The sequence below is a fragment of the Crinia signifera genome, chromosome 1, assembly GCF_055691185.1.
Source record: "Crinia signifera chromosome 1, ASM5569118v1, whole genome shotgun sequence".
Lineage (NCBI taxonomy): Eukaryota > Metazoa > Chordata > Amphibia > Anura > Myobatrachidae > Crinia > Crinia signifera.
Window position 1 is genome coordinate 318,253,291 of NC_139217.1, and position 18,245 is coordinate 318,271,535.

The window sequence follows — 18,245 nt, forward strand, 5'->3', positions numbered from 1 at the left end:
ACCGCGTTTGGGAACCTCTGCTCTAAGATAAGGATTTTATTTTAAAAAACATATATATACTTCCATGCACATTTTCAGAATGTTTGAGTCCCAAAAATTACTGGAAACTAGGTGTAAACAGTGGCGGATTCAGGGGGGGTGGGGCACCCGGGCACGCGTCCCCCTTGTCATTTTGTAGCTGAGGACCAGGGCTTTCAAATGAGCCCAGCCCTATGTCTCTAGCCCCCCGGGAACCGGAGATATTGCCTGGCAAAGCTGTAACATTTTTTCCCCATAGGATAATATTGGACCCGTCAATTCCGACCCCCACCCGGTTCCGACGGCTGCCAGTTCCCCCCTGGCATCACAGGAGCTTTTGGTTGATGTCATTCAATTCAAATCGCTGGGCCTTCAATATGATACCAGGATGGTCCATATCGGTCAATCGGTTCCAGAGATATAGCGTGTAAATCGATTTTTTTATTTTTGAAATGTAATTTCATGGCTGTTTATGTTCTTTGAGGGCAGATTACTCTGGAACCAAATGTTCCAGTTTTACTGGACCACAATCATTCAAAGCCCATTCAAAAGTTCTTCAATATGATACTTGTCTCATGTAAATGGATCAGTTAGTTCCGAAGATATAGCCGGTTAAATGAGATAACTGGTTAAAGGGGGGGAGGGGTGGTTTTCTCTCCCCCTCACACCAGAAAATGCAGGGACTAGGCTGGTGTAAAAGGGACCAACCTGGGAATGCATTTTCTGGTGTGAAATGGGTATTATTTCAAATAGCTGGGACCTGCATTGCTCGGAATACAGCCAGGCTCTGCCACTGTCAGTGGCTATCACTTCTGCCTGGCGGCGGCTGTCCCCCATTTACCACGAGCATGTATTCCCCGTTGGCAATGATCATGTAATCCCAAATGGCAACGAGCATGGAACCTCTGGCAATGAGCATGGAACCCTTGGCAATGAGCATGTACTTACTGTGCTGTAGCATCATTTTTAATTGGCATTATGGTGTTTGGCATAATACATAATGGACATCATGCCGTGTAACTTAACGTGCAATGGACATTATGGTGTAAATGTTTAATGCGCGCCTTTGGTGGACAATGTCCCTGTTTCTGAAGCGTATTGTGAATTTTGTCTTAATCTGTGTGGCATTATGTGAATTCTGGCTCAATCTGTGTGACATTATGTGAATTTTGTCTCAATCCGTGTGGCATTATGTGAATTTTGGCTCAATACGTGTGGCATTATGTGAATTTTGGCTCAATCCATGTGGCATTATGTGAATTTTGGCTCAATCCATATAGCATTTTATGAATTTGGCTCAATCTGTGTGGCATTATGTGAATTTTGGCTCAATCTATTTGGCATTATGTGAATTTTGGTTCAATCCATGTGGCATTATGTGAATTTTGGCTCAATCCATGTGACATTATGTGAATTTTGGCTCAATCCATTTGGCATTATGTGAATTTTGGCTCAATCCATTTGGCATTATGTGAATTTTGGCTCAATCCATTTGGCATTATGTGAATTTTGGCTCAATCCGTGTTTTATTATGTAAATTTTGGCTCAATCCGTGTGGCATTGTTTGAATTTTGGCTCATTCCATTTGGCATCATGTGTAAGGGGCAAGTATAATGGGGTCTAGTATTTTGTTGCATAATGTGTAGAAGTTAAATATGGTGTTTTACACTACACTCAAGGCCAAACCCCCTTTTCCTGAGCGCGCCTTCGGCGTGCGTACAACTACATCCTTCACTTTTGTTGCCATGGTGGGCCTGCGTACTTTAAATGCAAGGACCTATTTTTAATCCCATTGCCACCCTCTCTCTGCAGCTCTCTTAGCATGTACACTGGCACCACTAACACTGGCCCTCCCCCACCTAAACCCTCTTTTATCATGGTGCCCCCCCCTGTCATTTTATCCTGTATCCGCCCCTGGGTGTAAATAATTCAAGAAAATGATTCTGCCAATATGAAATATATCTATATCTACCAGTTACTGATTTAAGGTGCCCATAAACGATTTGGGCACTTTTTACCCGATTCCGACACATCGGTGGTGAGAAATCATGTGTAAAGTGCCAAAATTGTATGTGCCTAACCTCCAATTCCAATCCAATGTGTGGTACCGGTCTAGGTTTGCACATAAGATTGTTGTATCCCGCAGCCCATGCTGATATTGCATATTATATATCATAGGCAAGGGGACCGCATATAAAATATTGTGCGATCTTGCTGCCCGGGAGCCTGGCGGCCATTTGGTGGGGTATCGCATACAAGGGAGGCATGCAATACCTCGCAGTAATGTATGGGCACATTTAGAAGATTTATAACAACCTAATTCAGAGATGTAGCCAAATGCAGTCAATGCTATGAAAATATGAAAATGTCTCTGCTGAATTATATAGAGACGACCAGCAGTGACTTTACAAATCACAGCACCTGTCAGAGCTGTACCAGGGCAAAGATGTGCCATATGCAAGCCTACCCCCTGAGCACATGATGTTATTATGTTGTGCAGAAGAGGCGGGATTGGCAGCCCCAGCAAGTGCATCGCTAACCAGGGTATTCTGAGGATGTTCTGTCAGGCAGGCCTATAGGATTCTATGGGGCAGCAACAGATATCTTAGATACAGCACCCTTCTAGCCAGAAACAAAGGCCAAGGTGCAACAAAGGTGCCATCTTAAGAGCCTTTGTGCTTTGTGTAGCGGCATCGTTAACACACTCCTAGTCATTATTGCTTTTTAAGATGCGTACAGTGGTTTAGCATTAATTTAGCATTCATTGCAAATCAGTCAATTTTAAAGTTCTGTGTAGCGGTTCCGGTTTCATGGGGAGTGCAGCCTAGCCCCGCAGCTCCGCTCGGTAACCGGCATCTCAAATCTTTTTACACGGCTTTATCAGCCTCCAAGAGCCACAGCCGACACCCTCTGACAGATAAGCGCATTGAGGATGGACAGAACAGCCGCCACGCTCCCAGCAACAACAGGGGAGACAAGTGAAGCGCGGCCCGTCCCAGGACATGGCGGTGCCCACCGGAGACGCACCTCACAATCCAGCGTCGAGGAGAGGCTCTGAGACAGCGCAGGGAAAGGATTTAAGCACCCTGCAATTGAGACAAACAGGACCCCTAACTTATGATGACATGGTTGACGCGATAACTGCCACGATGGCGCCCCTTCTAGCAAAAGCGGTGAGTGACATCTCTATGCAAATACAAAATCTCACTTTACGCATGGACACTGCTGAAAACAGAATCGGGGCACTAGCTCATAACCTGGCTACAACACAGGGGGAAGTCAAAAGGCTAGAGAAAGAAAACTATACCTTAATTAACAAAATGGAGGAACTGGAAAATAATTCCAGAAGAAATAATATAAGGATAGTAGGACTGCCTGAAACTATTAACGGTGTAGCCTTGGAGAGATTTGTGACACATACCTTGCCGCAGCTTCTGGGCATTCAAAAGGACTGCAACAACATGACGGTTGAGAGGGTCCATAGAATTGGCCCGACTCCCAAACCCAATGACTCCCGCCCGAGAGTCACAATATTTAAAACCTTAAGCTACACACACAAATTGGCCATATGGAAAGCATCCAGGAAAATGCCAGTAATTAAATGGGAGGGCAACAACCTGAGATTATTCCAGGATTTCTCAGCCTCTGTCACTAAGGCACGTAGAGCTTTTTCACCTGTTTGTACCAGTCTGATTGAAAAGAAGCTTAAATTCGGCCTAATTTATCCGGCGAGATTGAGGATTTTCAGAAACGATAAATATTATTACTTCTCAGCTCCAACTGATGCTACTGAGTTTCTCAGAGATGTGGAATCCCATAGAAGTGAGGACATAACAGACCCGTGAAATCATCTGCCCAACCCACGATTATGAGTAGTTGAAAATCTGTTATAGATTTCCTTTATATTGGCTCGCTCCAGTTTTTCCAAGTCCGGTACCGGATGGAGTACTAATCCGGACATATTCAAATTCTTATACGTTTTAAGCAAGACTTAAGGGATGATTTCCCTATATATTAACCCCCGAAAGTTCACTAAAGAAGCAGTGGGTGACATTCTATGGGATGCGATTTCCGTTTTTTGGCGTTATTTAGACCACAAAATGGCGATATCGCATTTTTCATAGAAATCGCAAATTTAATGTGATGCGCTAAGGGACTGAAATCGCATATTATGTGCGTAAAGGTATGCGGACCAAAAGTGCGAGATTAATTCGCACTTTTAGCGCATCCAGATGTTTTCCAATGCAAAAGTATACAAACCGCTTATTTAATGCTATGCGCATTTGCAATTCGCACTTTTTAGGTGTCTATTTATCGCACTTATTTCAGACCTGGTTCTGTTTGGCGCATTTGCACAGAACTCATTTTGGTCAAGTGCACACATGGTTAATTTCAACACAGGTGCCTTCATTATCACTCACAAACCCCCCTACATTAACCCCAACATCAGTAAGGACACCTGTGAGGGTTTAAATCATGTAGATTTTTATGACTATTTTAAAGTTGCTTATCTGTGATGTGTCCCATTTGGAGGAGCAACGCAGGAGGGAGGAAGGTGGGCAAAAGATGCTGGTAGCCCCCCCACTACTGGGTACCCCACGTATGTATGGTGCTCACCTGTACCTGGACTACCTGTCGGATCAACAGGTTGTGGGGATGGTTACGCTGAACCCCATTACCCTGTAGGAGTTATATGAGCAGGTGAGATATGATTTGTCCCATTTTGTGGGTGCCAACTATGTAGTGTCTGGCCAGCACTAATTAATGTGTGCCCTCTCCTATTTGTCCACAGCCTCCACTCAGTCTGTGACCTCATGGGCCTTGGTGGTATCACAGGCCACTTTGTCCAAGCATTTGACTCAACTGTTACTTGCTATAAAGAAGTTGTTGCGGACATACATCAGCAGGCGTAACTTATCTGGTAAGCACATGTGGCCTGTACTCCAAAATGTACCAGTGTTGTAAGTATCCTCATTAACAAATTATTGACCAATATCATCTGTTTCCACCCACATTTAACCCAACACCAGTCCACAACGGATGCACATGGTGGTGCTGACCTATCCCTTGCTGATATCTACCTTGTAAGTACTCTTGGTACATGTATGAATGAAGTTTGCAGTGAAACATGGCTCACTGGTGTTGTGGAACTACATGTGCCAGCATGCCCAGACACACTACAACCATTACAGTCAGTGGCGGAACTCCGGGAGACAACGGAGGCTCCAGCCGCCGGGCGCTAAGCACTGAAGGGGCACATCGCTCTTTCACCCGGCACATCCCTCGATCACTGCCCCCCCCCGTCTGCGACAGCCTCCTGACAGCCGCTAGCTCTGCAGCGCCGGCGAGTGTCTATCACCGCCTAAGCAGGCGGTGATAGACAGCCGCCGACGCTGCAGAGCTAGCGGCTGTCTAGAGAAACTTCAAACCTGCAGCCCCGGGCTCCATGACGAGATGGCGGCTAGCAGAGGCACGGTTGGTACTGCGGCTCCCGGCACCTCGGCTCCAGCGGTGTGGCTAAGGTCATGGGGCTGCAGGCTGTACTGCTGTCCTTGCGTGATCTGCGCCGCCCTGTCCCCATACACCGGCGCCCGGTCCCGGCTATATACTGCTGCTGCTGGCTGGTGGTGCGGTGACCAGGCCAACTAGCAGAGTGCAGCACGGCCCGGGGAGAGACTGCTGCCGGGTGGCTGCAAGATGGAGGGGATGCCACGTGTGTCAGGCTTAGGTAAGGTGAATGGAGAAGAAGAGTTATAGCTGCCTATATCATTTGTACAATGGCTGGTTCCTGTTTCATGTATTTACTGGCCACCTCTCTCCTCATTAAGGCAGTTCTGCCACACTGGATGCTGGGCAGAAACCTCAGCCACCAGGGCAGCTTAATTGTAGCTATACACACACACATGTATAAGGGAAGGTTAGGGTTAGGCAGTGAAAAGGGGGGTTTAGGGTTTGGTACTTCCAAGGGGAGGGGGGGGGGGTTACATTTAGGGAGTGGGGTAAGGTTCTAGTCCATGCCTTGTTTTTCCTGTCACTTTGCTGCATATAGATTGTCAGGTCTCAAGTTCATATAGACCATTTATTGCACTTTTTCAGGCATATGACCTAAAATTATTGGTAGTTTATAAATAAATGTTATTTCTTAATAAATGCTGACTCTCTATGAATACTGGGACATCTCACGGATTCCCTTTAGAGGACCCCTTTCTCCCACAGCTGCCGCGCATGCGTTAGTTAACGGCAATGGCGCCTCCAACACCCCCTGGTTTCACAAGCCCCACCCCTGGGGACGCAAGGCGCGCTCCCTGGCTTTGACTTTTCTCCCTGAAATGGTTTTTCAAAAGTGGGCAACCCTGAGCTATACATGCGTTACATGTTACCTAACTGACCCTTCTCTCTCAACCCTCTCTCCTGACCCCCACTCGTTCTCTGCCTCACCCCCTCTCAATGTGCCTGACCCCTCATTCCTCTCTCTCTGCCTTAGCCCCTCTCTGTCTTTCTCTCTGCCTGAACCACCTCTCTCTGCCTGAACCCCTTCATTCTTTGCCTCACCCTCCTCTCTATATGCCTGAGCCATCATCCCTCTATCTCTGCCTTAGCCCCCTCTCTCTCTCTGCCTGACTCCCCTTTCTCTACCTAACCCCCCTCTGTCTCTGCCTGACACCCCTCTCACCCATCTCTGACACTTGTTTCTCTCTCTCTCCATGATTCCGTATCTATCATTCTCCTCTCTTTCTCTCCATTGCTCCCCCTATCTCATTCTCCCTCTCTATAGCTATGTATATATGTTGGGGGGGGGGGGGCACCAGCTTATATCTTGCCTCCGGGCATCTTGGATGAACTTACGCCACTGATTACAGTCCAAACCATGAGTGTCAGAGCCTGCTGGAAAATGTAGATCCACAACCTTTGGCAGGCAAGGAGTTATACCACACGACTTTACTGCAATCCCATAGTCATATACCATTACAATATGTTATAATTCACACATTAATTTATATTGAGAAAAAGACACAAAAACAATGGTATGCGGTTAGCAACTTTTACTTTTTTTGGTGTAAAGCATTCTGCATTTTTACATGTGCAAAATACCAACTGTGGGGCCATGTACAAAGATCTTTGGCATTTTAATAAGTATAAACACTGATGTAGCAGCTACCTTCGGCCAGCATCAGGCAGCCCTACACCACTTCTAGAGCCGGCACTATGCCCACCACGGGTCCTCACACTACGACGGGGTGGGGAAGTGGGGGAGACACTTATTGGGGTGCTGGATACACTGCTGAGGGTTGAGGTAGTGCCACCTCCCACAATGCCTTCCTGCTGCTGCTGTATTTGGGCCTGCATAGCTAGTAGGGCATTGGTCTGCGCTGTGCATGTTTGGGTTAGTGCTGTGAGACTTTGGGCCAGGCTCCCAATATGGCTATTCTGCTCCCTTATTGCAGCAGTTAGTTCTGCAAAACGGGTGTCAATACTGTTGGCAATGCGCACTTGAGTGCCTACACCTACCCGTACACTACGTGCAATTTTTCGTAACTGAAGGAAGGTGTCACGCATGTACCCCTGTATATTACCAATTTGGAGGCTTTGGGAGGCCATGAATTCTAGCTGTTTGTCCTTGAAATTAACCAAGGAGTTAGCTACTTGGGAAGCTGTAGCTGGTGTATGGGGTTGCTGGGTGGTTGGGGGTGGGTTGGGAGACACCCCACTTGGGGGAAGATCACTCTGGGATGAGGTCTGCATTTCTTCCTCTGCCGCAAAGGTGTCGACCGGATCAAGAATGATGTCCATTTCGTCTAGCACCACTATTGAAGAATCTGTTGTGTTGCTCCCTAGTTGTATAGCACCTGTGGATACAGATGAAGAGGTAAGTATTGATGCATATATAGGCCACACTGTCGTCTACACTTTTTTACATAGGGCTATAGATGGCTGACGCCCATACCTAGGGGTGTTATGCACTTACACATGTACCCCGATACAGCATGCAACATTGACAGTAATAATATGTCACATGCCTAGCTCAGATTACATTCATTTCCGTTGCAATGTAGCAGCAGGAGCAGAATGTAGTGTGAGATATTGTTGATGTGACATGGGTGTGTGTACTGTATGTGTAATGGGGTGTTGTTTAGTCATTTACCTGCTTCCGCAGATTCCGCAGCAACTGGCCTTCTTTTCTTGGATGCCGCAGCACTTCGGGACGGACAATCTGTACAAGGAAAGACGGGCAGGCATTATGGACCTTGCAATGGATAAGCATTTTCAGAAAACATGCATTGAAATGACAATAATGGACAATACCCAATGGAAAAGGACTGCATTATATCTGGACCACCTTTTTTGGTTTTAAGTTAAATATTTAATTTAAAACTTAGTAGTAAACTAGTGTACACATGACAACTATGGGATAATCGGTGGTATGTTGGCATGGCAGCTAAACCACCAGTACACCACAGGGTTTTTGTACACATACATGTTAGTCTGCTGCAAAGAATGGTACACTGTTAATCAATCAGATTAGTTGTGGAACTACAAGGCCCAGCATTATCAGCAATTCAAAGTAGGAGCAGCCATTTTCTTGTACATGACCTTGCTGGGCTATGTAGTTCCACAGCAGCACTTTACAAAGCATAACAATACAAGTGCACATTACAGGTATAATACATTGGCATGTATGTTAAAGTTTGCATGGGGTCACACTTACCAGCTCGCGGTGGCGTTTGTGGCCTGTCGGAATCCGCCACATGCATGCCAGGCAGGACCTCAGGGGGGATGATGCGCTTCAGCTTCACCTCATAAGCATTGTAGCTGACAGTGGTGGGGCTTCCTCCTCCAGTCCTGGTGGCCTCCTCCATCTCCAGGGCCATTTTATGCTTTAACTGGCGTTTTATATCATTAAAGCGCTTTTTCACATTGCGGACCAGCCGCTTGTGATTAATGACAGTGTTCACCGCCTGGGTGATGTCCTTCCATATAGCCCGCTTGCGCTGGGCAGTGGTCTTGTAATTACTTTTGCCAAGCAGACGCTCGAACACTTGTGACCCCATATTGTCAGGGTCCCAACTAGGGATATTGAATAATACATAAAAATATGTGTATGGTGTATTTTGGAGGTGTATAAATATTGAAAAAAAATAACTGTTTACAGTTTTATAATATCTACCAAACATTGGACAAGATACATGACCTCTGTGTTAGGATTTTGTACACTCTGTTACTGTACATGGTTATGCTGTTAATATGAACTTCTTTCATGGCTTGATTATTAATTATCCCTCATGAGGGAGCAACCTATAACCAGAACTTTTCACAGAAAATGATGTGAAATAGTTAGTACTTGTTGGAAAATGCATGTGGAACAAACCCCCCTCCATTATAATGAGGTGGTATTGCCCTTCCAGTATATGCATAGCAGTTGGTAAAAGGACTGTTCTATTCTTCCTGGCAGTTGGGGGAGAGACGTTGGATTGAACTTATTGTACCCCAGGTAAACAGTTAAATAAAGTTGTTGTAGATTCAAACTGAATGTATAAAAAGGGGGAGCAGGAGAGAGTGAGGAAGAAATTCTCCTGAGGAGATTGAGGAGGGCAGAAGTGTGCAGCCCTGGCAGATAGGAGAACTGACCTGTGAGGGAGAAAAGACTACTACCAGAGGCTCCGTGTGATGGCAGCTTCTACAGCTGACCAGATGCTGACAGGTGGCCTAAATCTCTGGCTGGGCAGATAGTGTACATTCCGGTGAGAGGTACCAGAGGTGCTGCACATCATCACTGGAGGTGGCATCTGGGAGGAGATTGGGCGGAGGCCTAAAGAGTAAAGAACGGGGATTGGTGAGTGCTGTCCAAACCCCTGCATCTCTCATAGCTACACAGGGAAAGATTCCTAAGTGCAGACTGACAGGTGATATATGACACCTCACTGCAGCTGCATTACAGCACGGGAAAGATGGCTACTACTCTAAGTTAGAGTATCATAAACATTGCACAGGTTTTCAGCAAATCTTTATATCAGCAACCCCTGAATAAAGAACTATTAACCCCTTCAGTGCTCACAGTGAAGTAATAATAAAGGCATCCTGACAGTCAATAGTTTACAAGATCATTACAGCTCCAATGGCACAAAAGTGAGAGAAGGAGAGTGAGAGGGAAAAGGAGTTTAAGTACAATACCGAGACATTGTATTTGGGTATAAAGAGAGCAGCTACTTATACTTCAGCAGCAGAGAAATTGTGAATGACAGACTAAGGTTTAAGCTGTATACAGGGAACATTTGAGAAAGTACAGAAGTCCTATTTGTAAGGAGCACAAGGTGCTAAGATATAGATATAAAGGATACCACTGTGGGCTTTTATACAGAAAGACTACACTACAGATGATCTTGGGGAAAACCTTTCCAGAGACTGCAGATAAATTACATGCGGAATAAAAATGGTGTATTTAATAATAGACAGCTGCATACAGTAGATCTTTGGGAACGTAACAGTGCAGTGTTACTAGCAGGATACAAAAGTTTCTTCTTAGAGCATTATTAAAGTTTTCACTCCAAACAGCTATGAAACTGACACTTTGCGGACTGGAAAAGTGTCTGACATTGTTATTACACTAGTATCAGCTGATATTGTTTCATTAACAGAACATAATTCTATCTAGCATCTAAGAGAATATACTCCTTTTTGCATACAGCAGCAACAGTTCATTCAAACCAATATAGTAGAACTATATAACATTGAATACAAGTGTGGATTGTTAATAACACAAATTCCATTCAGGAAAGTACAGCCGGTTAGGAGAGAACGGATCCTTCATAGCGGGAACTCATTTCTTGAATCCTTCAGTAAATATCTTGCAGTCTATTCCTATATTGGATTACAAATACTTCATATAAGTTCAACTCCTATTACTTACAAACTCACCTTACAGGACTCAGGTGGGAACTTTAGTTTGCTCAGGAACTGCAGTATATGGTTAACAAAGGAACCTGGCATAAAATACAACAGCGCTTATAGTAACACCAAGACTAGTGTACACTAACTAAAATACATATTATTGCGCAATAATAGTTTAAGGTTTATTACTATATGTTTTTTTTTATTGTTGATTGAAATTGTTGTTTAAACGGTGAAGATATTAATTCACTTGCATGTGACGTATAATATGTTTATTTGTTTCAGCCGACTAAGGTAGGCTTGTATAATCTTTTTTACTTGAAGAAGGCATTCCAGAAATATTACTGAACACGACTACACGTCTTAAGTTCCAGTCAAATAAAATTGGTTGTGATGATTAATGCCATTATTTCACCTATTTTTGTTGTCTGAAATTACCTATGTAAATAATATTATTGTTATGTAAATTAACTTGTTAACTTTATTGGTTGCTGGATAGTTCAAAGGGTGTTTCCCCAAGCTCGCCCTCATAGAAATATATACATATTGATATAACCTATCTTTATACCATCAAAGCTTGGGGTGGAGGCACATAAACTCGCTTATACATACTCAGTGCTGAAGACAGCGTTACATTTCTGGAGGCACTGCTGAGATCCAGCTGCGACAATGGAAAGCGCCAGCAAACACGATATACAGAGGTGGAGTCAAGATTATGGACTAGATATGGAATGCAGCTTTGGGATTGAGGGTTCTTTTGATGACATGTCTGATGAAGAAATATTGACGGGAGTGGATAAAATATATGGGTTAAAGAGACCCAAGTTAATTGATAAACAGACCGGAGATACGGGGGAAGTGATTACAGTATTGATCACCAATTTAAATAAGTTGGACCGAAACTTGATCCCTGCCCATATTATCATATCGCAACTACCTGAAAGGCGGTGGAAGCTACTATGGCCCGATGTTCCCGTTGAATATCAGCGAGAGATAACTGTAGACCGTGTAGGAAGTGCCACTGGAGATGGATTAAGGAATAAGGAACCTAACTCTGAGACCAATAGTACCATGGAGCAGGTGCTGGAGCCCCCGGTAGATGCTATGATGGATAGAGTTGTTAGTCAGATGGAAAGATGGCACTATGAGGGTGGATATCGAAGATTACGAATTTTTTCTGGGATATTTCCTATACCTACTGGAGAGGAGGGATATGAGGCTTGGAGAGAGGCTGCTACTCAACATTCGGAGGAATGGAGATGCCCAGAACATGTAAAAAAACAACGTATTGTGGAAAGCCTTCGGGGTCCCGCCATGGGCATCATTCAAGCTACCCGAAGGAGCAACAGTCAAGCAACCCTGAAAGACTATTTTGAAGCACTTGACTATTCTTTTGGCACCCTAGAGGATGTAGGAGACATCCTATCCAGATTGAACCACACATACCAAGAGCCAAACGAAACTCTCACTACATATATTTACAGAATTGATAAAATCCTGTATAAATTACTAGAAAAAGGAGGCATTAAGGAAGAGGAGATCGATGGGAGGAGAATGAAATATGTGTTGAGGGGAGCACTGACCTCTAACCCAGTAGCCCAGAGGCTTCGATGTAGTCTGTCCAAAGTTCCAGTTCCTACCCTCAGTGAATTAATTAAAGAGGTGAAACTCGAGGAAGTACAAATTGAAAATAGAGATAAAAGTCTCAAGAGGGTCAAAGTCGTACTGCCAACCCCGGAAGAACCCCCAATGAATGATAGACTATATAAACTCATGGAAGAACAAAATAAAAAGCTAGATCAACTCATTGCAATACATGCGCAAAGCCCTCCTATGACGTCAGGGTTATCTATGAATCGTGGACGAGGGTACCATAGGAGATCTGATAACCAAGGACAGTTCACTTGCTACAGTTGTGGACAGTTAGGCCATCGTAGTTTTGAATGCCCTCAAAGGGGAGGATACAATAGAAGGATGAATCCTACTGAACCCAGGACATCTACTCATTCGGAAAACTTGCAAGGGACGTCGGTGAACCCCGCACGGACTCCCAATTAACTGAGATGGTAGCAATGGGGAGTATTCAATGGACTAAGCTGTGTCAAGGAGGTATTGTTGGAGAAGCCCCCATGGTCCCAGCATTAGTTAATGGACATTATTGTAACGTCTTATTGGATAGTGGGTCACAAGTATCGATCATCTTTGAGAGTTGGTATTATAAACACCTGACTAAAATACCAATAAATCCTATCGATGGCCTAGTGATTTGGGGGCTAAGTAATCAAAAATACCCATATTTGGGGTATGTGACCACTCATATTCAATTCCTGGACAACACCACAGAACCCCAACCTCCAGTACCTTTTTTGGCATTAGTGTGTCCTGACTCTCCATCTGGGCAAGACGTAGTTTCTGTGATTGTGGGCACAAATTCTCACCTATACAAAACCTTGTCTAATTGGTGTCTAAATCAAGATAAAGTGACTTCCCTTTCCTCAGAAAGAGATGCCAACTCCTTTAACTCTACGGCCTATCAAGAAAACATCAGTCAGTCTGAAGATCGCAGAGTTACCTTCCAAGAAAGAATAGTCGAATGCTTTGATGGAAGCGACATCTCTTATCAAGACAGAGAGCAGCTTATCAACAAATTGAAAGCACTGGAGTCGGTTTTCTCATTAAGTGAGTGGGATCTAGGAGCAGTTACGGGAGTAGAGCACCGGATCCGATTGAATGATGATACACCGTTTAGAGAGAGGTCCAGAAGGCTGGCCCCAGCCGATTTTGAAGATGTACGTCTCCATCTAAAATATCTCCTTGAGAACCATGTCATCGCAGAATCACAGAGTCCTTATGCGTCTCCTATTGTAGTGGCTAGGAAAAAGAATGGAGATATACGACTATGCATAGACTACCGGACTCTTAATAATCGCACAATTGAAGACCAGTATACAGTGCCAAAAGTTGAAGAAGCCCTTGATTGCCTTCAAGGGAGCCAATGGTTCTCGGTGCTCGATTTGAGATCTGGATATTATCAAATTCCCATGCATCCTGAAGACTGCGCGAAGACCGCATTTATATGTCCAATTGGGTTTTTTGAGTTCCTCAAGATGCCCCAAGGCATCAAAGGCGCTCCAGCCACTTTCCAACGAACTATGGAGAAAGTTATTGGTGACATGTGCTATAGGGAAGTGCTGGTGTACCTTGATGACGTTATTGTATTTGGAAAAACATTGGAAGAGCACAACTTCCGGCTACTGAAAGTATTAGAGCGACTACAACGAAAGGGATTGAAACTTTCCATCGACAAGTGCCGGCTATGCCAGACCACCGTCAAGTATTTGGGGCATGTAGTCAGCAGAGAAGGCGTCGCCACGGACCCTGATAAAATAGTGGCAGTGCAAGAGTGGCCTAGACCAGTGAAATTGAAGGATCTACGTTCCTTTCTGGGATTCAGTGGATATTACCGGCGTTTTGTTCCACAGTATTCCAAGATTGCCCGTCCCCTCACGGAGCTAACAAAGGGATACCCTCCAGTGGGAAAACAACGAAAGCACCAGGAAAATTATTATAAGCCCCGAGAAGAATTTGGGGAACGCTGGACGGCTTCATGTGAAGAGGCTTTTAACAACTTGAAACATCTTCTGACTCACTCCCCAGTATTAGCCTATGCAAATCCAGAGTTACCATACGAAGTCCACATAGATGCGTCCATGGAGGGTATTGGAGGAGTTCTTTACCAGTGGCAAGACCAGCTCCTACGACCAGTAGCCTATGTTAGTCGAAGTCTGTCGTCTAGTGAGAAGAACTATGCAGTGCATAAACTTGAATTTCTTGCTCTTAAGTGGGCAGTGGTGGAAAAGTTCCATGACTATTTATATGGAGTTACCTTCACAGTGCATACGGACAATAACCCGTTAACGTACATAAACTCCACTGCTAAACTTGATGCTACTGGACATAGGTGGCTTGCTGCTTTATCCAATTACAATTTTAGTCTGAAATACAAACCTGGTATCAATAACGTTGATGCCGATGCGTTATCTCGGTTACCTCAACGAGGCACTATCAGCGAAAATGATGACTGGATAGAATTACCAGCTCCTGCCTTACAAGGATTATGTCATCAAGTGTCCTACATGCAACAGCACTCACCAGAACAGGTTAGTGCACTTGGAGCTTCTGGAAAGGCCCTACCCCTGATGTATTGTTGGATCACCAAGGACGAGATGAGAGACTTACCCAAGTGGTCCAAAGAACAGATGCGTCAATTACAGAATGCTGACACTGAGATAGGGGCAATGTTGAGACTATATCAAAAGCCGAACTTGTCGTCAGGCCCATTTCCAGTGACCTTGAAGTACAAAGTGTTGTGTAGACAAAGGAAAAACTTAGTAGTCAAACAGGGAATACTGTACCGAAGAATTTTAAAACCCACTGGTATGTTTAAAGACCAATTAGTGTTGCCTTCTGAACTGGTATCTATAGTGTTGAAAGCACTTCATGACCAACATGGACACCTGGGTTATGATAAAACTCAACATTTGATTGCTGAAAGGGTATATTGGCCGTTAATGAACAAGGACATTGAAAATTATTGCCAAAATTGCAGAAATTGTATCCTGAGAAAAACCTTGCCCCAACATGCTGCTGGTATGGTCAGTCTACAGAGTTCCGGCCCAATGGATCTAGTATGCATTGACTTCTTATCCTTAGAAAGTCCTACGGGACAAGATAGCAACATACTTGTCATCACTGACCATTTCACTAGATATGCACAAGCCTTTGTAACCACCGACCAGAAATCTCTTACAGTGGCCAATACATTATGGGAGAAGTTTTTTGTGCATTATGGCCTACCTGCTCGCATCCACACTGATAGAGGACCTGATTTTGAGAGCCATCTAATTAAGGAGTTGTGCCAGCTTTGTGGGATAAAGAAATCGAGAACTACACCATATCATCCCCAAGGAGACCCACAACCTGAGCGATTCAATCGAACCCTATTGAATATGCTAGGAACCCTTGACCACACTCAGAAATTTAAATGGAAAAAGTACATCTGTCATTTAGTCCATGCCTACAATTGTACCCGAAATGAAGCTACTGGGTATTCACCCTACTTGTTGATGTTTGGACGAGAGGCCAGACTTCCTATTGACATTAGCCTTGGCACCTCTCCCACCACTGTCAAAGCACCATCCCATTCAAAGTATGTCGCCAATTTGAGAAAAGCACTCAATAACGCGTATAATCTAGCAAAAGACTCCACCCGAAAACAAAATGAAAAGAATAAAGCCCTGTATGACAGAAAAGTAAAGGAACAAGTATTAAAGCCGGGGGATCGAGTCCTTCTCAAGAGACTGGGCAGTCCTCGCAAACAAAAATTGGCCAACAGATGGAGAGAAACTCCTTATAGAGTATTAAAGAAATTGCCTGATATCCCAGTTTATCAAATTGCCCCTGAAAATGCAGATGGACCTATACTCACCTACCATCGTCAACATCTATTACCTATTACCCAGGATATTGTGTTTCCTTCCAGTGTGGATAAATAGAGTCTTGAATCAGCACCAATTCCTGCTAAAGAAAATAAAATTACCTCTTCTATTGGTCCGGTAACTGAAGAGGCCAGAGAGGATGAGACTGACACAGAAATGGGATATTTCTACCAAGATGGAAATACAAATCCAGCATCCACGTGGGAATTGAACTTTAACCAAAAAACAGATACAGGAACTCCGCAGGCCATAAACAGAGAGCCAGAATTAATTGAGAACTACGTATTTCCGGATGAGAGTTGGGGGAGTGACATTTCTGTAACTGATTGTCTAAGTGAACTTCCTCTACCAGCCCGAGTACGTAGACCACCACGAATACTAACATATGACCAATTGGGATGTCCTACTGTTGTTAATAGGGTGGTACACCCGAATATTGTATATTCTTGGCCATATTTTGGGAGTCTGCCAGTAAACATTTGATGTACAGTATTTACAATGTTATGAATCTGTTATATGTCATGACTGTATTCATGTATCGGTAAGTGGAGATCTGATTTGCAAGTTTTAAAAGGAATTGCAAACTTGACCTCCAGGGGGAGTAGTGTGACCCCATATTGTCAGGGTCCCAACTAGGGATATTGAATAATACATAAAAATATGTGTATGGTGTATTTTGGAGGTGTATAAATATTGAAAAAAAATAACTGTTTACAGTTTTATAATATCTACCAAACATTGGACAAGATACATGACCTCTGTGTTAGGATTTTGTACACTCTGTTACTGTACATGGTTATGCTGTTAATATGAACTTCTTTCATGGCTTGATTATTAATTATCCCTCATGAGGGAGCAACCTATAACCAGAACTTTTCACAGAAAATGATGTGAAATAGTTAGTACTTGTTGGAAAATGCATGTGGAACAAACCCCCCTCCATTATAATGAGGTGGTATTGCCCTTCCAGTATATGCATAGCAGTTGGTAAAAGGACTGTTCTATTCTTCCTGGCAGTTGGGGGAGAGACGTTGGATTGAACTTATTGTACCCCAGGTAAACAGTTAAATAAAGTTGTTGTAGATTCAAACTGAATGTATAAAAAGGGGGAGCAGGAGAGAGTGAGGAAGAAATTCTCCTGAGGAGATTGAGGAGGGCAGAAGTGTGCAGCCCTGGCAGATAGGAGAACTGACCTGTGAGGGAGAAAAGACTACTACCAGAGGCTCCGTGTGATGGCAGCTTCTACAGCTGACCAGATGCTGACAGGTGGCCTAAATCTCTGGCTGGGCAGATAGTGTACATTCCGGTGAGAGGTACCAGAGGTGCTGCACATCATCACTGGAGGTGGCATCTGGGAGGAGATTGGGCGGAGGCCTAAAGAGTAAAGAACGGGGATTGGTGAGTGCTGTCCAAACCCCTGCATCTCTCATAGCTACACAGGGAAAGATTCCTAAGTGCAGACTGACAGGTGATATATGACACCTCACTGCAGCTGCATTACAGCACGGGAAAGATGGCTACTACTCTAAGTTAGAGTATCATAAACATTGCACAGGTTTTCAGCAAATCTTTATATCAGCAACCCCTGAATAAAGAACTATTAACCCCTTCAGTGCTCACAGTGAAGTAATAATAAAGGCATCCTGACAGTCAATAGTTTACAAGATCATTACAGCTCCAATGGCACAAAAGTGAGAGAAGGAGAGTGAGAGGGAAAAGGAGTTTAAGTACAATACCGAGACATTGTATTTGGGTATAAAGAGAGCAGCTACTTATACTTCAGCAGCAGAGAAATTGTGAATGACAGACTAAGGTTTAAGCTGTATACAGGGAACATTTGAG

The 18,245-nt window shown here is 44.1% G+C and overlaps 1 protein-coding gene across 1 annotated transcript; it reads left to right on the forward strand.

The window, feature by feature from the left end:
• The first annotated feature begins 11,574 nt into the window (after window positions 1-11,574).
• Window positions 11,575-12,963, forward strand: LOC146076857 (paraneoplastic antigen Ma2-like). The gene has a single exon (XM_083185992.1). The coding sequence runs from the start codon at window positions 11,575-11,577 to the stop codon at window positions 12,961-12,963; it is 1,389 nt and encodes a 462-aa protein (XP_083042118.1).
• Window positions 12,964-18,245: the final 5,282 nt, after the last annotated feature.